General features: G+C 45.4%; 1 protein-coding gene across 2 annotated transcripts in view; it reads right to left on the bottom strand.

Annotated features, from left to right (window-relative positions):
* Window positions 1–24,404, bottom strand: part of ADGRD1 (adhesion G protein-coupled receptor D1) — a 272,664-nt gene that overhangs the window by 193,554 nt on the left and 54,706 nt on the right. For both annotated transcript variants that reach the window (XM_028710563.2, XM_028710564.2), the window contains one exon: window positions 19,787–19,928. In XM_028710563.2, coding sequence (XP_028566396.2) covers window positions 19,787–19,928 — 142 coding nt within the window. The remainder of the gene's footprint in view (window positions 1–19,786; window positions 19,929–24,404) is intronic.

A 24,404-nucleotide genomic window follows, 5' to 3' on the forward strand; every position in this document is an offset into this window, starting at 1 on the left:
CCAAGCTGCGCACTGCCAGCCATGGGGGGGGGGTGCAACTCTCTCCCATGCCGCTGTGCGAGAGCAATCCCCACAGAGGCTTGGGAAGGAAGCTGCACATCTGCCAGCCATATGGTTGGTGGGGCACAGCTGGCGGGCATGCAGGGAAAGGGGAGGCCGTTGGCAAAACCGTGCAACTCCCCCACTCGCTGGGGCGCCCCTGAGAGGCCGGCGCCCTGGCGCAATGAACCACTAAGTTGTATGGGAAAGACGGCTCTGGTTTTGTGGAACACCACACTCTGAAGAGGATTCCTCTAGCAGGGGCAAGGCAATCGCAATATCTTAAGAGGTGTCTAAATAAGTGTAGTTTGTCAAAGTTTAGCCTGCCATCTTGATTCGAAACGGTGCCCGGCGGTATTCAAACACAGAACAAACCCTGCTCCTCAATCTCAGGAATCACCATGCCAAATTTGGTCATGGAATAGAAAGCAGAGGAATAGAAAGCAGATGGACAGACAAACAACTTTCCAAAATATATAGTAGATTTGTTTCCTCCAGAACTTTCCATCATTTTAAAAGCTAGGATGGGTGGGGGTTGGGGGCTGGTTAAAGCTATGCTAGAAAAACACAACTGCCCCACAATATGTTATCAACAGCTCAAAAACGGCTCAAGACCTGTAGTGTGCAACATGGCAGGATATACACTGCTGCTCACTGTGCAGTGCTGCATTGTTCATTTGGGGTTCGTGCAGATGCATTGACAGTAGAGATTATACATCTATTCCACAAGCCAAAATCTAGGAATAGAGGGGAAATCTGAAGTCTTGCAACCCATGCTAAAAAATTTAACAAGACATTCCCCAAAGGATAGAACAGAGGGACAAAGTAGATTTACTGAGGACAGGAACCAGAAAATAGACTTGTCCTTGGTTAACAAAGACGTTTAGGCCTTATGCAATTGTGGAGGGGTGGACATGGTTTTGAACACTTGCCCATATCAATATTGTTAAGAATTCTACCACACCTGTCAGCTCACATTGGCCTGATGAAAACGCATATCTTCTCCATGCCAGGTTGCCCCTTCCTCCCAAGCCTTTGATGGCAATTCATCTGAACTTGCTTATTTTCTTAACTACTGTTTTGTATATTTTGGATGCTATTTTGAGCTGGCTTTAACTGTGTGTTTTTGTATGGTAAGTTGTAAGCCGCCTGGAAGGCCAATTTTGGTAGAAATGGAAGTGATGGAAATTTTCAACAAGAACAACAAAACTCCTCTAATATTTTTTCACCCTTCTCAAAGTATTTGGAATACTCCAGCAATGTAGGAAGGGTGTTTCAAATATTTACTTGAGTTGGCTTGCATTTGGTAGAGGGGAAACAAAGAGATGTAAAATGAGCTCATTGCGCACAAGTGTGTTAGTTTAAGCTCGAGGCTACAAATTGCTTGCAAGAAGTGATTAGGAGTCACTCTGTGTACCTAGGAATTTGTTAATAACATCCTCAAAAGAGCTTTGCTGGATCAGACCAAATTCCTATCTGTTTTGGCATTCTGCATGCCCCAGTGGCCCGTCAGACGCCTTTGGGAAACACACAAGCAGATAGCAAAGAGTGTTTTGTATCCAGCATCTGGCAATCAAAGCTATGCTATCTCTGAACACAGGAACTTGGTTTTAGCTATCGTGGCTCTTCTTCTGCCCAAAGGGAATAATGAACTCCACTGAACTTTAAAAGGGCCAATGTGGGTGGGAGGCTGTGCCCCTCCAAATGTTGTTGGACTTCCATTGGTCCCAAGTAACACGGACATTAGTCAGGGATGATGGGAGTTGTAGTCCAACATCTGGGGTGCCACAGATTCCCTATCCCTGTATCAGGACACTGGTGAACTTGTGCAATCATTCTGGCTATCTGAAAACGCATGGTCTGTGCTACACCTTGGCCAGCTCAGGCACGCACTAAGGATCATGGATAGGTGAAAGTTTCTTGAACCCCAGGAACACGGCCCTTCAACACTTAGAACACAACAATAGCCCTGCTGGACCAGACCAAAGGCCCATCTAGACCAACATTTTGTTCCCACCAGGCACCCCAAAGGGAAGCCCACAACTACAATAAAATTTCCCCATGCAGTTATGAAAAGTCCTTTGTATCCTCTCAACTGCTTTCCTATAGTAGTTAGAAGACATGATGTCATCAGTCCCATTGAGATGTCATGGAGGAGATGGTAGTATCCTGAGGAGGAATGAGGGGAGCTCAGGGATAACCCTGGGGAGGAATAGGGAAAGAGAAATCAGGACCCTGAGAAGTGTCCAAGCCCAGGGAGGGGGGCAGGAGTCTAGGCAATGGATAGACTCATCCATGGGAAGGATCAAGTGAATTAGCAGAGGAGGGTTCTGCCGCTGTGACACCAGATATCCCTTATCAAATACCTCCAGCTTTGGAGTCCCCTGTCTCCCCCCCAGCACCTCCTCCTGGCAATGACTTAGCCAACTGGAGAGGTGACTAATGTATTTTTTTATTTGTTTCGCCTATTCTTTTATTCTTTTTTGCTTTTTCTTTGTAAACCACTTGGTAGTTGTCAGGAAACTGACATCGGAGCAGAGTGGAGAGGCTAGGCTCCCCAATGATGGCGGAGAAGGAACCAGTACAGGGGTAGAGAGGGCTTCCGCTGGGGAAGAAAGGCAAGGTGACACCAGGAAGAAAGAAGGGATTGAGAGCTCTTCGGAGGGGAGGCTCCGAGACTCTTCAAGTGAGGTCAGTGAGGAGAGTGGAGGACCACCGGTGGGGACGCCCACTCTGCGCAGAAGGCTTCCGCGCAGAGAGGCGAGAAGGAGGCTGTCCGTGAAGGAATTTTTATGTTGGAAGAAGTTTAGGAAACGCCCACTGACGGATTCTGCCAGCGACTGAAGCAGTCGTGCCCAAGGGGGGCTGCTCAGCCGGGGAAAACGCAACCGCCTCACGCAGTTTGGAGCAGGTGGAGGTTACACACAAGCGACCCCAATTCCCATGATAGTAGTCTTTTCTGATTAAAAGTAGTATATTAATACTTGAAATAAAACAAAGAATAAAAAGTTCATGATACTGGGGTTACGTTTAGCAATCTCACATTTTGAGGTGGACTCCAGTTTCCTTATACAATGGTACCTCAGGTTACAGACGCTTCAGGTCACAGAGGCTTCAGGTTACAGACTCCGCTAACCCAGAAATAGTACCTCGAGTTAAGAACTTTGCTTCAGGATAAGAACAGAAATCGTGCTCCGGCGGCGTGGTGGCAGAGGGAGGCCCCATTAGCTAAAGTGGTAGCTCAGGTTAAGAGCAGTTTCAGGTTAAGAACGGACCTCCGGAACGAATTAGGTTCTTAACCCGAGGTACCACTGTACACTGAAATTGGCAAGTAAACCAATGGATACATCACTCATGAGTTGCAAAAGCACTCCCCTTCATCTTGCAAATTGAAAAGGAGCATGTTTCCTTTTCACCCGCTTGGGGCTTTTCTGTTTTTTTCAACCTCTTATTTTTAGATGGATAATGTGTATCCAAATCTGGTTTAGGTCATTTGCTTTTAAGTTCATTCACATGACTGGCGGACATGTTCCTGACAATGGTTGGCATCAATTAACTTTCAAGGAGTCCTTGCACATGTATTTAAAGATCTCTTACACGTTGCCAAGTATCTAAAAAATATTTCCCTTTTGGTCTCATCTATCTCTGCAAATTTTGCAGACTCTTGGGGTGCTAATTAACCTCTGGAGATGTGGTGATAATAATAGATTATTCTCTGAAATGGCTTCTGAATCTATATGCCAGTGAATAGATATTTTCTTCTCTTAAGTGGCATAACTAATGCTTTACCAGAAACTATACAAACCTACCTGACTGTGAAAGGTGGTCTCTTACCTTCAGAGACAGAGCCTTCTAGGAGAAAGCACCCCAGTGTTAGGATGCACTCCCATCTATTTGCCTGGAATCTAATATATCTGCCCATAAATAGGCAAAGGCCTATTTAGCAGGCTTTCACTAACTGATCTTTTTTCTACTCCTCTGGTTACTGTGGTGCTACTGTATTGTATAAAAATTTTATGAGTGTTTCTGCTTGATGTTAGCACTGACAGTCTTATTTTATACAGGCACATACTTAATAATGCCCAGTGCTTTTTTTTCTCTAGAGCTGGGTTTTGTTTCAATACATCTGGAAGTTTCCCATGCTAATGAAAAATCTAGTTCTCAAGCAGCAATGACGCTGAAGCTTGAAGTCACCAGTCTCAGAATACAATTTCCTCCTGAAATTTGCCTAATTCTTAGCTATACACTAAATCAAGTGCCATTCTTCCGAGAAGTTCTTCTCTGGCTCAGAATGTAAACTGAGGTTCTGAACAGGCACAGGCTGGCAAGGACCCCTGGAAAATGGACTCAGCATTGGTGGACGTGCCCAAGGATTAAGGCTTTCTGGGAGACGATATATAATGAATTGAAAAAGGTATTTAAATATACCTTCTTGAAGAAACCAGAGGCCTTTCTCCTGGGCATAGTCGGCCAATCGGTTTTAAAGAAGGATAGAACTTTCTTTATGTACGCTACAACAGCAGCAAGAATACTTATTGCAAAGTATTGGAAGACACAAGATATACCCACTCTGGAAGAATGGCAGATGAAGGTGATGGACTATATGGAATTGGCGGAAATGACTGGCAGAATCTGAGACCAGGGAGAAGAGTCGGTGGAAGAAGACTGGAAGAAATTTAAAGACTATCTACAGAGATATTGCAAAATTAATGAATGTTAGAATGATGTTGGATTGAAATTAAGTGGTTTCTAGCTGTAATGGTATAAAACAATATGAAAAAATTGTTTGTTTGTTTTATAAGTAAAAATTCAAGGTTATAATAACTTAAGATTAAAGATTAGGGTAGAATAAAGCGGGAAAGAAACTGCTGAGCTGATAAATTGAATTGGAATACAAAAAAGGGAGGTATGAGGAGGTCCGGGAAACAAGTAAATGAGAAATAATGTGATGAAAAGATTGATTGTTTTTAACTATTTTTATTTTGTATTTTTTCTTTTTTCTTTTTCTATTTCTATTTCGCAATGTAAAAACGCTAATAAAAATGTTATTTAAAAAAAGGAAAATGGACTCAGCAAAAACATTGGGCACCCTGGGGACTACATTCCCAGGGCTCCTTAAGCTTGGGACACTGCCAGGAGCAATGGGGTGTTCAGGTCCCATTGCACTTTTCTGAACATTATCAGGAGCACAATAGCCTAATGTTGGGGTTGAGTTTGGGTGGGGAGATGACCAGTTTTCTGACACCCACCAGTAGTATCAAGCAGAGTTGAGATTCTTATTGAACGTCTACCAATTTAACTTTCCCATCCAGACATACAACCTGACCTTGGAGAAAGGACACATGACTTCATGTCTCTCATCTTGCAATCACATTATGATGCCTGCCCCAACTGGGAATGACCTTTCCCTTTTTTTTGCACACACATGTTAGCCATTAAACAATGGGATGTTGGAGAAACTGGAGTCCATTGCAAGCCACTGCCAAAGGGGGGAGGTGCGTGAAGCTCTACACACTATGAGTCACCGAATGGCGCATTTTTGGCTAGTGTTTCCCTGATCGGAACCCGACTCCTGGCCCAGATGGTGTTGCATTCATACATCAGGGAGGTCTTCAGTCTTTTTTCTTTTTTAAGGAAAGGAGAATCCCTCACTAGCAGCTGCACTTTTCCTTCTGGGAAAATGTCTTCCTCGTCATAAATTTCACTGAGTATCTAATGAACTTGGGTGTGGACTGGATTAACCTTAACTGGGAAGCTGTATGCTTGTAGCGTTCTTACCAGGAAATGCTGGTGTGAATTACCTTAAAACTGCTTGAAACATATAAAAAAAAATATTATTATTTAGGGAAGTTTTTTTAATGATTGATGTTTTAATGTATTTTAAATCTCCTGTTAGAAGCCACTCAGAGTGGCTGGGGAAACCAGGGGTATAAGTAATCAATTATTATATTATAACATTAAATGCAAGGATCTGGGCATAACAGCAGGTTTTGTTATACAGCATGGGAAAATAGATAGCTGCCTTACATTGAGTCCAACCATCTAGATTAATATTGTCTACAATGACTGGCAGTGATTTCTCTAGGGTTTCAAACAGGGGCCATTCCCAACTGTACCCGGAACTGCCAGTAATTGAACTTCAGCAAAGGAGATGACCTATAGCAGTGGTGGCAAACCTATGGCATGCATGCCAGAGTGGGCATTCAGAGCTCTCTCTGCAGGCATGCATGCCATCACCCCAACAGACAAAGTTGTCAGTTGCTTCCGCCCATGGCAGTGCATGCAGGAAACGCTCTCTAGAGCACGCTGCAGCCATAGTGGCATTGGGGGGAGTTGCACGCTGGCCAACCAGCTGGCGGTCTGCAGTTGGTGAGCGGGCAGATGCGAGAGGTTTTCAGCATTGCTTAGTGTGGTTAATGATTTTCTGTATCCCCCCCCCCCCCAAAAAAAAAAGCTGCAGAACGGTGTGCAATCCTGCCCCCCTAAAAAAAGCTCAACAACTTTGGGCAATTGTCCCCCCCAAAATTTGACAACTCTGGGCCATCTCCCCCCATTCTCTTAAATTTGAATACATAGGGGCATAAATTGCCGTGTTGACACTTTGTGATAAATAAGTTGGTTTTGGGTTGCAGTTTGGGCACTCGGTCTCTAAAAGGTTCGTCACCACTGACCTTTAGTATTGACCTACAGCTCTTTCTCCAATGGGTGAGCTACTGGATGTATTCATCTGAGCCCTCCCCAATCTGTTGTCTTTCAGGTGCCGTTGAACCACAGCTCCCACCATTCAAGATCATTGACCATGCTGGCAGTGGCTGAAAGGAGCTGTAGCACAAAACATTGGAAGGCACCAGACTGGGGAAGGCTGGTTTAGCCTGAGTGCCACCACCAAGCTCTGTCCAAGAGATGAAGGAACTGCAGGGGGGATATTTCAGAGTCTCCAGTCCTACCTTGGGATGCTGGGGATGAAATCTGGGGGCTGTTGCATGAAAAGGAGATGCTCTACCCCTAAGGAACAGTCCTTTAGGTTGTCTATGATAGCCATATCCTCCATGAATTTGTCTAGTATCTCATTTAAAGTTGGTGGCCATCTCTACATCTTGTGGGAGTGAACTTCGCAAAATGCACCTTCTTTTGTCCGCCCTGAATCTTCCAACATTCAGTGGGGAAGTATTCCTCACCTTTAGTGGGGAAGACTATGGCCAGGTGTGTTGTGCACCTGCTGTGTCCAGGAGTTTCTGGGCAACTTCAAGGCCCCTGCTCTCCCTTCCTGTCCTTAAAAAAAAAATCTTTAAACTAGACTTGTTGGATGAAACAGTCCTTCAAACAGAGGATGCCTTTGAATGTGAAACTACCTTCTATGAACAGAGAACTGTCCTCTGTAAAGCAGGACACATGGCCCACCCTTGCATCATGTCCTGTTCTGGCACAGAACCTTTACAAGAATTGAAGAGGCTTGTAAATAAGGCCTGGATTTATTATTTTTAACCTCCCACGTTGCCTCCAGTAGACTCCCCACTGTGACTGCAACCATCCCGGCTAATCAGTTGGCACAGACGGTGCAATTAGGACATTCCATCATGCTCTTCTGACTCTGAAAATGACCATCTCCCACATAATTTGTTATCCTTCCAATAAATCCAGCCAAAATGCCCAGAACATACTGTGCTGGGGGAAAAGAACTGATTGCACCTGATTTTTTTTTTTGGGGGGGGGGGAGCGCTAGCAGAGCCTTCATTAAATGCCACTGGCACCCAATTTGTCTTCTTTCACTCTTGCCCTACATGTATAGATCCAGCATCAGGGGATGGCACTAGCAGGCATCTGAGGAGGCCCATGCTCCAGTAGTGGAGGGGGGCACTGCCTGACACACACACCCAAAGCCACCTGGCCATGTCACAGCTCTTCCTGAGAATCAGAGAATTGTAGGTGAGGGTCACCTGGTCCAACATCTAGTCCCATAAATGCAGGAATCTCAACTAAAGCATGACAGATAACCAACCAACCTCTATTAAAAACCTCCAAGGATTTGTCCATGGACAATTATGGGAAATGAATAACAATGTATAAAATGGAAAAAAATAATGTGATAAAATTATATGTGATATAAAAAACCAGAAGAAGGAAGGAGCGAAGTCAGCTCTGAAGAGCAAGTATAAATGTAAAATGTAATACAATATGTGTATGTGGAGTATCTAATTGAAAAACTAATAAAGATTATTTGGGAAAAAAATATATAAACCTCCAAGGAAGGTCATGGGGGACTTTGTCAAAAAGCCTTACTGAAATCAAGATACACTATGCCCACAGCATTCCCCTGATCCACCAAGCTTGTAATTCTAACAAAACAAAAAAAAAGAAAGAAAGAAATGAGATTTGCCTGCCATGGCAAACAAACATCTTGTGACAAGCACTATCTTGGACTCAGGCCCACGTCGTAGTTGGCAAGTATATAAAGGATAAAATCTATAAGGTGGAAATTGAATGGCGCCAAGATGCCAAAAGTACAGCAAGTTATAATAAGAGTTTAAATGTTTCTTAAACTGGTGTGCCATTAGGGGAGTGGGCAGTGATTCCTAAACATACACACCCATTTCACAAATGCAGAGATTTTCAAATCAAGCATTATTTTCTGTGCATGCCATTCAAGAGAAAGGGCAGGGCTTGGGGGAGAGGTAGCAAGGAGGCCAACCAGCCACAGCTTAGCTTCGCCCAGAGCTTGTTACTACCTAGTCTTGCTTCTGGGAAGTTCTGGGCACTTTGTTTTCAAGTAAAGCGTGTTCTCCCTAAAACGAGAGCACGGGTTGCGGTGTGGGCCGCCAGGCCAGCCCTGTGTTGCCAGGCAGGTTAATGGCTATTGCCTGGTGCAACGATTGGCTGACCGGGTTGCTGGGGCAAATTGCATGGAGGGGTCAGGATAGGCTGTGCCTGCCCCTCCAATGGTGCTGGAAGGGAATTCTGTTAAAGGAATCCTGGGGCTTGCCATGATTTCATCCAATCCCTGAAATGGGACCAGGGCCGGCAAGCCTTGGGGAGCTGGTTGGGTGAGCGGTGAGGGACTGACGCTCAGCTCAACTGATCCCCAACATTGTCTTTCCCTTCAACTGGCTTCCGATGAAGTTCAGAATGTCAGTTCTGTCCCAGCCGGGGGGACAGATAGTCATAACCAATGTCTAAGCAACCACTCACAGATTTTGTATTTTAATAAAGTTGTGGCCAAAATAGTGCCCAAAAACCTAAAACTAAAATTACGTGTGATGTGTGAATTATTTTGAGGGGTGGCTTGGGGACCTACACACGCAAATGATCTTGCTTAGTATAGTTGAAATTAAAGATAAAAAGATAGATAAATTTAAAGACTGAGCTAGAAAGCATTTGTTTGCTTGTTGTATTTATCAGTCGGCTACAGGCATTACTGACATTTCCTCAACCAAATCCCTCTAGTTCCTTTAACAAGGACTGTTTCTGGAGGGGTCCCCAGTTCATTCTGTTAGCTAAGCTACAAAAATCCCAGCGATCATTTCCAGCACTTGGATTCATCTTAAGGGCCGGTACTTGGAAAGCGACAAAGAAATGTCACAGAGATGAGGGCATATTTGCAGTGTTAAATGAACTGCAGTTCGTAAGCTGGAAAACACTCAAGCTCCTTCAAAAGGAGTTTTCAGACGTTTTTTATTTTGCACAGTGATACTATGCATATATAAGCAAAGTGGAAATCCAATTATATCTGGGCCAGTGGAATGTGCATATACAGTAGAATGCAAGCCTATTATGGGATGGCGTGGAGGGGAGGAATCCGTCCTCTTCTTCCAGGCAGACACTCTCTAACTGTATCCTCACAGGGCCTCCTGATGCAGCCAGTTATTATGGGCTTGCATTTTCTTCACTTAAGATGCCGATAAATGTCATCCCAAGTTCATTTTCCTTGTTTTTAACCATTTAGGAGGGGTGGGGGACAAGTTGTACCTGAAAACTGGGGAAGTTAGAAGTTTGGTGCTTACCCAAAGATACTGTTCCTGGCAATCTTGAGGTTATTCGTGGGGAAGGTATGTGGCTGCTTTAACATGTTTTTAATTGGGTATATATGGTTTTAGGGGTTTTAAAAATTTGTTTTCAATATCCTTTCGATCGTGTTTTTAAATTGCATTGTTTTATCATTTGAGTGTTTGTGAACCTGTGCTTCTTTGGAGGGGAGGGTGGAGTGGAAATGTAGCAGTGAGAAGAAGGAGGAGGAGGAGGAGGAGAATCCGATTAACGAATTCAGTCAGCACAGAAAGATGGCTATGTTTCGGTTCTCATCTGTTTTCAGAAAGGGCAAATTAGGCAAGTCCCCCTTTAAATGCAAACGGAATCCAGTGTCTCCCCCATCCCTGCCCATGGCAGAACTTAAAAGCAAGGTTATAGGGGTGTTCATGTAACAGTCCTCCTATCTGGCACACAGGTAGAAATCCAAGGAACAGGTAAGAGTCACTGCTGATAAGGAGACATATTCAGATTCCAATTTGTAGTGGGCTTAGGGGAAGAGCACAAGATTTAATACAGTGGTACCTCGGGTTAAGTACCGTATTTTTCGCCCTATAGGACACACTTTTTCTCCTCCAAAAATGAAGGGGAAATGTGTGTGCATCCTATGGGGCGAATGCAGGCTTTCGCTGAAGCCTGGAGAGCGAGAGGGGTCGGTGCGCACCGACCCCTCTTGCTCTCCAGGCTTCGGGCAGCTATCTGCAAGCCGTGGGAGCCCGGCGCGAAGTTGCACCATTCTCCCAAGGCTTCCGGAGAGCTGCCTGCATCCTGAAGCCCGGGGCGCGCTGAGTAGTGCGCCCCAGGCTTCGGGCAGATATCCGCAAACCTGGGGAGACCGGCGTGACTTCCTGCTGGGCTCCCTAGGCTTGCGGATAGCAGCCTGTTCTGGGGGCTGGGGTCGGGGGAAGCTCGGGCTATGGGCCGGTGTGCCCTATGGGGCGAAAAAATACGGTACTTAATTTGTTCCGGAGGTCTGTTCTTAACCTGAAACTATTCTTAACTTGAAGCACCACTTTAGCTAATGGGGCCTCCTGCTGCCGCCGCTCCACCAGAGCACGATTTCTGTTCTAATCCTGAAGCAAAGTTCTTAACCCAAGGTACTATTTCTGGGTTAGCAGAGTCTGTAACCTGAAGCATATGTAACCTGAAGCGTATGTAACCCGAGGTACCACTGTACCAGTAATCTTTAGACGACCCAGTTGGCACTATTGCAGCAATCCATCACAACTGTGTAGCCCTCCATTGGGAATGAATGATATTCGCTGATGAGTGCCTAAAACTCAGGAGAACAAAACTTGATTTAAACAGCAAGATACTGCGGTAGGTTAGGAAACACTGAGGAGAAATTTGATTGTGTTGTGCCTGATGATCCTCTCTCGCCCTTCAGGTGACAAACACCAAATCACTGGAGAAGAGAGTAAACTCAATATATCGCATGACTCTTGAAAATAAGCTATCTACGGGATTCACTTTGAAGTTTATGAAGCCGGCAATACTGCTCCAACTTCCCAGTTGGTATTGATTGGCCTGGTTGATGTTGACACATAGTGCCTCCTGCAAGCAGAACTCAGGAAAGGGAAGCAGGTCCTAAGTTTGTTTTCCATGTGATATACAACTCTAATCTGGAAGACTTTTGGTGGGAAGGGAATTTATGGGCCCAGTGTTTGCCAGCTCTCCAAACTGGCAGATGCAATCTCCACCCTGCTGAAAAACAGCTCTGTCAAAGAAAGTGCCAATTTCACTAACCAATGTCAAAGAAGCATCCAGGCCCACAAACCACCCTTTGATGTGGTGTATAGATATATATAGAACCACTTGTCAAAAAAAAAAAAAACAACCCACACACAAAACTACAAAAGTTTCTTATAGTAAGACTCAGCCCTTAACTTTTTTATGTGGAAACCTCACCAAAATGTCACGTCTCACTCTCATTTTTCATTGGGCGAATCTGTCTTCTTGATGTGACAAAACAACAGAGGAGAGTCAGTTGCAAAGGCAGCTATGAATGTGTGTTTTTTATAACTGTGTATGAGAGAGAATTTTAACCAGGGTGGAGCTTTTCTCACTCCTGTGTGATGAGAAGTATCAGACAAAAAATACCCCCCTTCTGCACAACTATTAGAAGTACCAGCCCTATCTTTGGGCAAAGTAACCCGAAATGGTTAGTTGTGCTTCAAGACCCCCCCCCCCAAGCCACCCCCAGGAGAATAAAGACACAAGGACACAAAATTTAGGTTAATGTTAATGGGGAAAATTTAGGCCACAACTTTTATTGGTTACAGAATGTGAGCGGTATTGGCTTTGGCATTGGCATCAACAGACTATATCTGAATCCTGCCCGCCTTGCAGGAAGTCTGAAAGGGTAAACCACCAGCAGAGGGAGCCCTGCCAATGCGGATTGACTCGAGCCCCCCTGGGTTCCCACTGGGGTCATGGCATGGCCGTAGCCCCTCCCCGGGCTTCGGATGAGATCCACACCCCCAGATTCCTTTAACGGAATACCCTCCCCCACACATTGCTATTCCAATGCCTAACCGCCAAACCTTACAAAGTTGTGGTGATTGCTACGAGGTAGGCTTTTGAATTATGGTGCTGGAGGAGACTCTTGAGAGTCCCATGGACTGCAAGAAGATCAAACCTATCCATTCTTAAGGAAATCAGCCCTGAGTGCTCATTGGAAGGACAGATCTTGAAGCTGAGGCTCCAGTGCTTTGGCCACCTCATGAGAAGAGAAGACTACCTGGAAAAGACCCTGATGTTGGGAAAGATGGAGCACACAAGGAGAAGGGGATGACAGAGAATGAGATGGTTGGACAGTGTTCTCGAAGCTACCAACATGAGATTGACCAAACTGTGGAAGGCAGTGGAAGACAGGAGTGCCTGGCATGCTCTGGTCTATGGGGTCACAAAGAGTCGGACATGACTAAAAGACTAAACAAAAACAACAAGGTGAAAATCAAGTGGCTGGTGCCAATTTGCCAAGTGGAAAAAATCCTACTAGGCCCCTCAACGCTGACCAACCGAAATCCATAGCAAGGCCAGTGACCCTACCTAAAAGAAGGCTGGAGGGCAGGAAATCCACGGCGTGAGGCTGAAAGAAGAGCTGCCAGAGTCGCGCCGTGGTTTAAATTGGCCCCGGCCATGCCCCCCAGCGCCCTGATTGGTCGCCTGGCAAATGGCATGGCCAGGTCACCCTCAGCGTGATGTGGGATGCTATCCTGCACCATGCTGAGGCAGGGGTGGGGCCTGAGGACAACCCGGTCCCACTCGGAAGCAGAACTGATTTATTTCATTCATTGCCGTTGCATTTTTACTGCCAGAGAGATGGAATCCAATGCAACAGCTGAACTAGTGGTTGCTTGTGCTATAGAGAATTCATATTGCTCAACAGTTGGTTCTTTTGTGCAACGATCTTTTGCAATGTACAAAATATATTTCACCAATATATTCATTTCTATACGCATAATGCTCCAATATATGCGTGTGCACATTACTTGGTTGGAGAAATGCATTGCAGAATTCAGAAACATGTGAATTTCACAAGATAGCTATGCTCTGGTTTGCATTTTTTTAAAAAAAAGAAGTGCAAATTAGGCAGGCTCACCTTTAAATTCCCTCCACTTTCCACCACACCAGCTTGCCTGTCAAAGTTCAATCTGCCACAATCTTCAGGGCTTATGGTGGGCAGAAAAGTCTCACACACAGAGATCCATCCAATCGTTGTTTTAAAATGGCAAAAACAACCATGATTGCTTTCTCACAGATTACAGCAGCGATGCCTTCACGTGGAACATGCAAAGGGTACCTTTGTGTCACGAACCACTCAACCTTACCACTTCTAACTCTCCATTAAAATCGACCACTATAGTGATACATCACCTCAGCACCGTCATCCTGTGTGAAAAACGTTTTGCTAGCAACACCAAAAAAGAGGCAGGAAGGGAGCTTCTCCATTTCAATTTTTTTTCTCCTCTCCCCCACAAAAAAACCCCACTCTTCAGAAACGTGGATGAAAGTTATTTTTGAAATAAAAGGAACTTGGAAAGCCCTTGGCTATAAGAAGCTTTAAATATTTAAGAGACTTTGGCATGACAAAACTGTTCCAATATTGCCTCAGTTCCAAGAGCTGTTGACAGTTCAAATATTTATTTTTGTAAGTGTTGCGAATACACCTTCAAGTTAAGTCCATCTCAGTTGCCTCTTTTCTCTCCCCCAGGGGCTGGCAAATTTCCCATACTGCACCAGGAGGCAAAATGCATCATTTCCTTCTGCAGAAGGCCAAGGGGCACTTGTTGTTTATTCAAATGGGGGGGGGTGCCTTTTACTACATCAGACTATATGCCTATATTTATCTTATTTCAACAAGATATGTATACCCCTTGATTGTAGTAAAGCCTCTAAGTAGTTTACAAGAAATATTTTAAAATGTCAATAAAAAGTTAAAAGACGAAACAGTTAAAGATAATTAAAAATAACAATGGGGGAGGGGATATTAAAACACATCAAGATCTGCATGTCTGGGTAAAGGTAAAGGGACCCCTGGCCGTTAGGTTCAGTCGCAGATGGCTCTGGGGTTGCGGTGCTCATCTCACTTTACTGGCTGAGGGAGCCTGCATACAGCTTCTGGGTCATGTGGCTAGCATGACTAAGCCACTTCTGGCGAACCAGAGCAGCACACAGAAATGCCGTTTACCTTCCCGCTGGAGTGGTACCTATTTATCTACTTGCACTTTGATGTGCTTTTGAACTGCTAGGTTTACAGGAGCTGGGACCGAGCAGCGGGAGCTCACCCCGTCGCGGGGATTCAAACCGCCAACCTTCTGATCAGCAAGCCCAAGTCTCTGTGGTTTAACCCACAGCGCCACCTGCGTCCCTACATGTCTGGGTAGGCTTGCCTAAACAAAACAAAACAAATCCAAAAAGAGTACAGCAAAGGACTCTTGTCAATAAGCAGGGAGTTCCATCTGGCCAAGTATTATCCATTCAGACTTTTAGTGATGCTCCAAAGGCAAGGGGACTTTCCCATCAACTGCTACATGAGATCCTTTCAACTGGAGATGCCAAGGATTGAATTGGGGATCTTATACGTGCAAATCACGTGTTCTGCCAGGTGGCAGGCACAAAGGAGGGAAGACCTGGTGCTTCCTGGACCCTCCCCTCATTTGCTTTGCTATTGTCTGTCTCTCACTACTGTGGCTGCCACCACTGGCCACCCAACTCCCTGTCTTGCTCTTCTAGCCTTTGAGGAAGGATTCTTCAAAGCAAGGCATAGTGGCTGTGGTGGCCAGAGGGACGGGCTGTGTCACTGGACTTTGTCCAAGAAGCATCTGAGCCCAAGCATGGGGACAGGAGTCCCATCATCTCTAGCTAGCAAGACCAGTGGTCAGGGATGATGGGAATTGTAGTCCGAAAACAGCTACAGAGACCGAAGGTTGGGAAACACTGCTCTGGAGAATGGGGAGCTGGATCCCAAGGAGGGACCAAGTGGTTTGGCAGAGGAGTGACATTGGACACTCCTAGTCATACACCTCATGCTGTGGAGTCGTTCTGGTACGTCCTGTCTGTTAGAAGCCTCCTCTTTATGGGGAAGCGACAGAATAAATCAGATGCTCAAAGGACGGCTTGGTTGCTTGCCCAGTCCCAGGACTCTGACCCCTTGTCATTCTAAGAGCTAAGCCCACTCCATTCTTCAAAAGGAAGGTGTAGGATGCATGTCACTTGTTGGATCAACATATTTGCACTTTGCCATGTACAGTGGTGCCTCGCAAGACGAAAAGAATCCGTTCCGCGAGTCTCTTCGTCTTGCGGTTTTTTCGTCTTGCGAAGCAAGCCCATTAGCGGCTTAGCGGATTAGCGCTATTAGCGGCCTAGCGGGCTTAGCGGATCAGCTGATAAGCAGTTTAGCGGCTTAGCGGATCAGCTGATAAGCGGCTTAGCAGATCAGCTGTTAAGCGGCTTAGCAGATCAGCTGTTAAGCGGCTTAGCGGCTTAGCGGATCAGCGGCTTAGCGGCTTAGCGGATCAGCTGATAAGTGGCTTAGCGGCTTGGGAAAAAGGGGGGAAAGGGGAAAAAACCTGCAGGAACTTGCAATACATTTTCGTCTTGCGAAGCAAGCCCATAGGAAATTCGTTTTGCGAAGCACCTCCAAAACAGAAAACCCTTTCGTCTAGCGGGTTTTCCGTCTTGCAAGGCATTCATCTTGCGGGGCACCACTGTATCTATGCCTCTTATGTACCTGCTGCACCTTGTAAGCTCTGCCTTGCCTGTGTCGGAATCGAGGGTCGAAAAGCCCCAGCTGGAGCGTCTCCCCTCAGCCTTGCCACTGCGGAGATCCATCCACCTCTGCTCCGACGTTCATCAGTGACTCAATCTTGCAGGCTTGAGCACACATTACTCAGCAGTGTAAACTGTGCAACAGAAGAGGCTTGAGGCTGTAGATACAATACTAAGCTACGCATTTATTATACATAAATCAGGACAAAGAAAACATGGCATCTCTCCTTGCCATCTTCTCGGAGAGAGAGTGAAAACAAAAGCAATACAGAGCGGAAGTTCTGCTCACACCAGCAATCTGTGCTGGAATGTAAACAGACATGTGACATGTAAGAATCCCATGTCTGCAGCAAAGGGTGGAATGGAATTTCCAACAGCCTGTGTACCAATCTGATTTGCACATTAAAAGCTTTTTGCAGAAACGGCACTGGGAGTTTGAGTTCTTTGCCCAGCAATGAGGGCTAGGACAGAAACAAACAAATAAAAGACACTAACAAAATTTAAAGTATCCTCTCAAAGACAAAGTTGGCCACTGTGCCTTTGCAAGATTCTGTTCCCTGCCGTCGTTTCATTCCAGAATATTTCTTAAATGGTCTGTAGTGACTGAGGGCTTATCCAAACTTACCTTTCCCCTTCACTTTCTAAACACAATCTGCACTTTAAAGCTCAGGGTCCAAACACTCTCCCCCCCCCCTTCCCTCTGGAGCTTTCCCCGTGAAAACCTGCTCTTTAAAGCTGAATCGGAGCAATAAGCATCTGAGGAAGACCCACATTTCTGTTAGTTGTGATTCAGCGTTAAAGAGCAGAGAGGGCTCTGGGACAAAAAAAACAAGTGCTTGAACACAGAGCTTTAAAGGCTAAAAAGCACAGGGCAAAAGGAAAAAGGATAAGCCCAGCACTTTTTTCCTGGGGGGAAGCATATCCCTAAACATTTTGTGAGTCTTTGTACCTTTTGTCCATTTACCGTATTTATTTTCCCAGATTTGAACTGTAAAATAGTGAATTTCTTTTACTCAAAATGAGAGTACCCCTAAACATGTTTTTAAGGAGGAGGAAAGCACTGGATAAGCCCTGGTAGCAGATTCCCAGTGTTTCAGTGAGGGGTCTTTCCCAAACCTCTAAGCATCACTTCTGAAAACAGGCTCTCTTGCGTGTAACTAAAAAGAATGGAAGATCCTGTAAAGCCACTTCAGCAGAAATAACCTATACTTAAAGCAGGCAGAAATGGGGTCAGGCAAAGGACGGAGGTTTCAATCCATCTGAGTTATTGTTTCTGCAGTTCCCAGAGCACTGAAGATCAAGTTCGATGTTGGGATAATGAGGAATGACACCTATAATCATGCCTCTCAGGCTGGGCCAGGCCCCAAATGCACAGATCCCCCTCAGAACGTTTGATGGGCTGCCCCTTTCCAAACCAAACTCTCAATTTCCACCCAGACCTGCCTCCCACTTCTTTGCATCAAGGCTATAATATGCAAAGCTCCTCCGGTGCCAGGGACAAAACCCGCAGAGGCTACCGAGCTAATTCCTCACTTGAGAGAGAGAGAGAGCGCCAGCAGTGCAGATAATGTTTTAAAAATAAAAGTGGTTCGGATCCTTTTGCAGGGCTTCGTATGAGAGGTGCTTCCAGAGTGTCACTGTTTTCGCATGAGATTCAATCAGCAAATTCAAGCTGTGCAGTCAAAGTTTGTTTTGGCATTCTTGCGCAACAAAGCTGCTCCTGCCCAGCCCCGCCCAAAATCACCTTGGACATTTTGCAAGAAGGAAAATGAGGGGAGGTGAACTGGGAAGTGCATGATAACAATTGCTTGATGCAACCTCACCTAAGCTCCCCACGGATCAGTCAGGATGATTGCTTAATAAACAGGTCACATGGAAGCAACTTTAGGCTGGAGATGGGTGGCAATCAAAGGTGCTTTGAACACTGGCGGAGGTACGGGGACGGTGGGAGCATACCACCCCCGGCACCATTGGGGAGGCGGGTCCCATCGCGCGCCCCCCCCCCCCAGGACATGTGCCGCACACCTCCCACCATGCCGGGTGCCCAGGGCACATGCCACGCCCCCAGGATACGCCCCCATGGGCAGCATGCCATGCCCCCCGAGATGCGCATCAGCCAGGCCCCCGCCTGCTCTCCGCCCCCAGTGCCAGAGCATGCAACTTCACCACTGGCTTTGAAAGAGGCATTGGTACACACGGCACATGTGCTTATCCCTCTCTTGCCTCTGGTAAACTGGTTGTGCAGATTACAAATAGCATGGGAAAATGTAGGAGTGTGTGGCTCAGCTCTAATTTGAGTAAACCATGGTTTGCTGCACTCAGAGCCTAAGAGTAAACTATGGTTTGCTGCCAAGGGGAAGCAAAAGCTTCTAATCTCCATCCTTCTTGGGTGGGAGAAGGGGAGGAGAGTGGATGCAAGCCCTTGTGTGAATGCAAGCCATTGAATTTTCCTCCAGCAGGTTATGAAAAAGGAATATATATATATATGTCTCCACTCCTATAACAATTCTTTATAAAGCATCTAAAATAGCTAGATGCTGCACACACACAAAAAAGAACAACACAGCCCACGCCTGCAGACTTGGGACCTAGATGCAGAGGGAAAGAAAATACTAAGAAAAGGAAGGATAAGATATGCCTTAAAGGTGCACAACACAGAGAGAAAGAGCCAGAATTTCAGCCCAAATTCCTCCTCAAGGCAGCTTACAGTACAAAATAGAAAATGCAAAATGTTCAACAGCAATTATACAAAGGAGGGAACTAAAAAAAGATGGCAAAGAATATGCCCATAGCTAGGAGACGAGGATGGACAACAGATCTCAGAAGAATCCAAAAACCTGATGGAACAGAAAATACCATGATTTGTTCTGCAACCTAGGGGCCACTCTTGAAGAGGCCATGTTCCATTTTCACCATCCTTCTCTACCACATAGCATTAAACCATCAGCTGTAAACAGTCACCAACAGAGAAACAGCCAAAACCATGTCCAGCCAACTCAACAGGGCAATGCTATTTCCAGTCTGCCATAGTGTGACACTGAGCTCCTTCAGAAGGAAGGACAGGATATAAATTCAATAAATGAAATAATAGTCAAGGCTGGGTATAATTTGTGACTCCATGAAAGCATCATCCAAAATATCATACTCAGAGAATGTCATCATTCTTTTTTAATAAATACAAGTTTCTAGATCTCAAGAGCCATATTACTTTGAAAGTGAGCTTGAGGCAGAGTGGCGTCTCACACAACAACAAAACAAGCAGGACTCAGTACCCGCCATACATTTTAGCCCTACAAATAACTAATAGAGAAACAACAACTGTTAAACACAAATGTCTCACATTGGCATAGTTTACACAAGTCCTGGAATTCTGCTGTGCTTGATACGGAACGTGTCATACAGAGTTACAGACATCATAGCAAAGTAGCAAGTTAAAGGATTCATCACTCCTTACCAGTTTGTGTCTCAAATGGATGGTAATGAGAGGAGAACCGGACAAATTGTGGGACAACGTCGGCGGGGGTTCCACTTTCAGGGAGATAAGGTAGCTGCTTGCAAAAATCATGCAGTCCTTGCAGGCAGCAGCTTCAGGAATTCTGAAAAAGAAAGAAGAAACAAGTCAAATCCGTGTCCAGGGCAGCTGTTTACCAGCTCCATCTGGTACGCAGGCTGAGACCCTATCTGCCTGCGGACTGCCTCGCCAGAGTGGTGCATGCTCTGGTTATCTCCCACTTGGACTACTGCAATGTGCTCTACATGGGGCTACCTTTGAAGGTGACCCGGAAACTACAACTAATCCAGAACGCGGCCGTCAGACTGGTGACTGGGAGCGGCCGCCAAGACCATATAACACCGGTCTTGAAAGACCTACATTGGCTCCCAGTACGTTTCCGAGCACAATTCAAAGTGTTGGCGCTGGCGTTTAAAGCCCTAAACGGCCTCAGTCCAGTATATCTGAAGTAGCCTCTCCACCCCCATCGTTTTACCCGGACACTGAGGTCCAGCTCCGAGGGCCTTCTGGCAGTTTCCTCACTGCGAGAAGCCGAGTTACAGGGAACCAGGCAGAGGGCCTTCTCGGTAGTGGAGCCCTCCCTGTGGAACCCCCTCCCACCAGATGTCAAAGAGAACAACAACTACCAGACTTTTAGAAGACATCTGAAGGCAGCCCTGTTTAGGGAGGCTTTTAATGTTTGGTGTATTACAGTATTTTAATATTTTCTTGGAAGCCGCCCAGAGTGGCTGGGAAAGCCCAGACAGATGGGCGGGGTATAAATAATAAATTGTTGTTGTTGTTGTTGTTGTTGTTGTTTGTCGTTGGTTGTGTATTTTGATGTCTAATCTGCCCCATCCTGAAAACTTAAGCAGGTACCACTGCCTTTAAAAAACAAAACAAAACAGCAGCCACATTTAGCCTCTCTGAAACAGAGGTGGACAAACTGTGTACCTGGTGCTGTGTTTGACTTTTTGTCTGATTTCAAAAGCCCTTGGCAATTTATCAGTTCAGACCCCTGCCAAGAGCAGCTCACTGTTTGGAGAGGGAAAAGAGAGCATGGAGAGCAGTGCTTTCTTTCTGGGGGGACGCAGGGATACACATACCCCTAAACATTTTGTGAATCTAAGTTGACTGGACCTAATGGTCAGGGGTACCTTTACCTTTACAGTGGTACCTCTGGTTAAGAACTTAATTCATTCCGGAGGTCCGTTCTTAACCTGAAACTGTTCTTAACCTGAGGTACCACTTTAGCTAATGGTGCCTCCATCTGCCGCCACACCGCCGCCGCCGCACAATTTATGTTTTCTTCCTGAAGCAAAGTTCCTAACCTGAGGTACTACTTCTGGGTTAGCGGAGTCTGTAACCTGAAGCGTTTGTAACCCGAGGTACCACTGTACCTGTTTCAATATGAGTAGGAAAATGAAAGTAACCCTAAACATATTTTCAGAAAAAAGCACTGGGTGAGAGAGATAAGGGGTGCCAGAAAGAAAGAAAGAGAGAGAAAGGGTGCTCCTGTACCCTGAAGATGGACAGATCTGTCAATTTTAATAAATAATAATAATAATAATAATAATAATAATAATAATAATAATAATAATAATTTATTATTTATATCCCGCCCATCTGGCTGGGTTTCCCCAGCCACTCTGGGTGGCTTCCAACAGAATATTAAATACAATAGTCTATTAAACTTTAAAAGCTTCCCTAAACAGGGCTGCCTTCAGATGTCTTTTAGTTTCTCTCACTTTTTTAAGTTCATTTCTCCACATTTCCACAACACTTTACTTTATTTGTTAGTTTAGTTTATTTATTTATTAGATCTACATACCGCCCTTCATCAAAAGATCTCAGGGCAGTTCACAAGATGAAAACACAAATAAATAGTTAGAACATAAATCACAAGTCCTCAGAAAAATTCACCAGCATTTTGGTGTGAATTTCTCCCAACAGACACATTTTTTAATGCATATTTTGCAGTGCAATTTTGCAAAGCTTTATATTTTTGCATTTCCCCCCCCCCCCACTAACATGTGCACTTTTATGCACCTTTTACTCCAGTATATGGATTTCTGTACACAATTCTTGGCTGAAGGACGGCATTGCAAAATTCAGAGAAGTGTGAATTTCAGAAGATGGCTGAGTTTCGGTTCACATCTTGTTTCAGAAAATACAAATCAAGAAGGTTTGCCTTGAAATGCAAACTGAATCAAATTTCTCCTCCATCCCTCCATCCCACCCACCTCTGGCTCTGCTCCCTGGTGACATGCAGCCCCCCAACAAATTATCAGGACTGTAGCCCACAGCAAAAACAAACAGGTTGCATGCTACTGCCCTACAACGTACAAAACAATAATTCATAGCCCTTCTGGAAACATATTTAAGACTTGGACACTGATGGCACACAGATAGGCTCCTTAAACCCTGCTGACTTCAGTGAGATTTATGCAGCCTAATTGTACATTTATGTCTAAAATTTAAAACCCAGCAGACTCACTAATCCAATAGGATCAAAGGCTAACTTTGCTGGTGAAAGATCTGTGTCACGTGACTTGTTGCATTGCCCAGTGTTGTCTCCAGAGCTACGGAGCATTTTGCAATCTTCCCCGGGACCTAAGTGAGGGGTGGTGGTGAGGATGAGGAGGTGGTATAATAATAATAATAATAATAATAATAATAATAATAATAATAATAATAATAATAATTTATTTGTACCCCACCCATCTGGCTGGGTTTCCCCAGCCACTCTGGGCGGCTTCCAACAAAGATTAAAAATACATTAAAATGTAACACATTAAAAACTTCCCTGAACAGGGCTGCCTTCAGGTGTCTTCTGAATGTCAGGTAGTTGTTTATCTCTTTGACATCTAATGTAGAGCGTTCCACAGGATGGGTGCCACTACCGAGAAGGCCCTCTGCCTGGTTCCCTGTAGCTTTGCTTCTCGCAGTGAGGGAACTGCCAGAAGGCCCTCGGCGCTGGACCTCAGTGTCTGGGCAGTACGATGGGGGTGGAGACGCTCCTTCAGGTATACTGGACCGAGGCCATTTAGGGCTTTAAGGGTCAACACCAACACCTTGAATTGTGCTCGGAAACGTACTGGGAGCCACTGTAGGTCTTTCAAGACTGGTGTTATGTGGTCTCGGGGGCCGCCCCCAGTCACTAGTCTAGCTGCCGCATTCTGGGATTAGTTGTAGTTTCTGGGTCACCTTCAATGGTAGCCCCACGTAGAGTGCATTGCAGTAGTCCAAGCAGACTGTTCCACCAACCTCAGCCTGCCCTCAGCTTGCCCCCACCTGCCTGTCTTCTTACATACAATCACGGCCTGCCATCTTCCTCCTCCTCCATCTCGGTGTTGCCCTTGAATTCTTGTAGAAGAGCTTGGAAGACAACACTAGGCTTAGTTGGCTGTGCCTCTCATTGGCTGTGTAATGTGTGAACAGCCCCTGCAGGCTGTGTTCAGTGCCAACCTGAAGGGAGATTTCAGGAAAGGCAGCCTGAACTAACCCCTTAGCGGAGAGGTAGGGTGTTGCAAATTGGGGAGGGGGGGTACTTTTAAGACATAATAGTTGGGCTTTTGTGCTAGCCAGACCCTTTGCCAATTTTATGATCCAAACTTGTTGCCTTCAGGTGCTCCCCATGTTCAAGTTCTAGAAGAGTCTGTGTGGTGTAGAGGTTAGAGCAGGCATAGGCAAACTTGGCCTTCCAGATGTTTTGGGACTACAACTCCCATCATCCCCAGCTAACAGGACCAGTGATCACAGATGATGGGAGTTGTAGTCCCAAAACATCTGGAGGGCCAAGTTTGCCCATGCCTTTGTTAAAGCGAGGTGGGGGGTTCCCCAAGCTTTGGAAACTTTTTGGAAACTTTTTTGAAATTGTAAAAGACTGTTGTGGACACAAAAACAACATGGCTTCCATAGGGTAGCCACAAAATGGCTGCTATGGTCGCCTGTCTGGATAGAACAGTAACTTGCCTTAAAAACTGAGGAGAAAGCGGAGTTGGGATCTCCATCTCCGAATGAAAATCTGACTCGTGTGTGTGGGGTGGTGGAAGTGGTGATGATCCAGTATACAGAGTAGGGATGAGGCCCATGTAGAGCTGAGTTGAAATCTCCACACAGTCATGGATCTCACTTTCAGTCTAACCCAGGGATAGCCAACATGGCAGCCTCTGGATGTTGTTGGACTACAACTCCCCTCAGCCACAGTCCTCATGAGATGCTAGGAGTTGTAGTCCAAGATCAGCTGGAGGTTTGTTGAAAAGAGATAATTGTAGAGAGAGCAGAGCCATTGACACCACTTTGCATAGTTTAGGATTTTTAAGAAGAAGAAGAAGAAGAAGAAGAAGAAGAAGAAGAAGAAGAAGAAGAAGAAGAACAACAACAACAACAACAACAACAACAACAACAACAGCAGCAGCAGCAGCCAAGGTAAACAATCACCCCTCATTTCCTTTACTGCATTTCATAAGCTTCTTTCTACAATGCCTTTCTGTCAACACAGACAATTATATTTCCTGATGGGCCCACCTTAGATGACTGAAGATAAATCTCTATGAAGTGAAGGGTACAAAGGGAAAAC

This window comes from Podarcis muralis, chromosome 16 (assembly GCF_964188315.1).
Source record: "Podarcis muralis chromosome 16, rPodMur119.hap1.1, whole genome shotgun sequence".
Lineage (NCBI taxonomy): Eukaryota > Metazoa > Chordata > Lepidosauria > Squamata > Lacertidae > Podarcis > Podarcis muralis.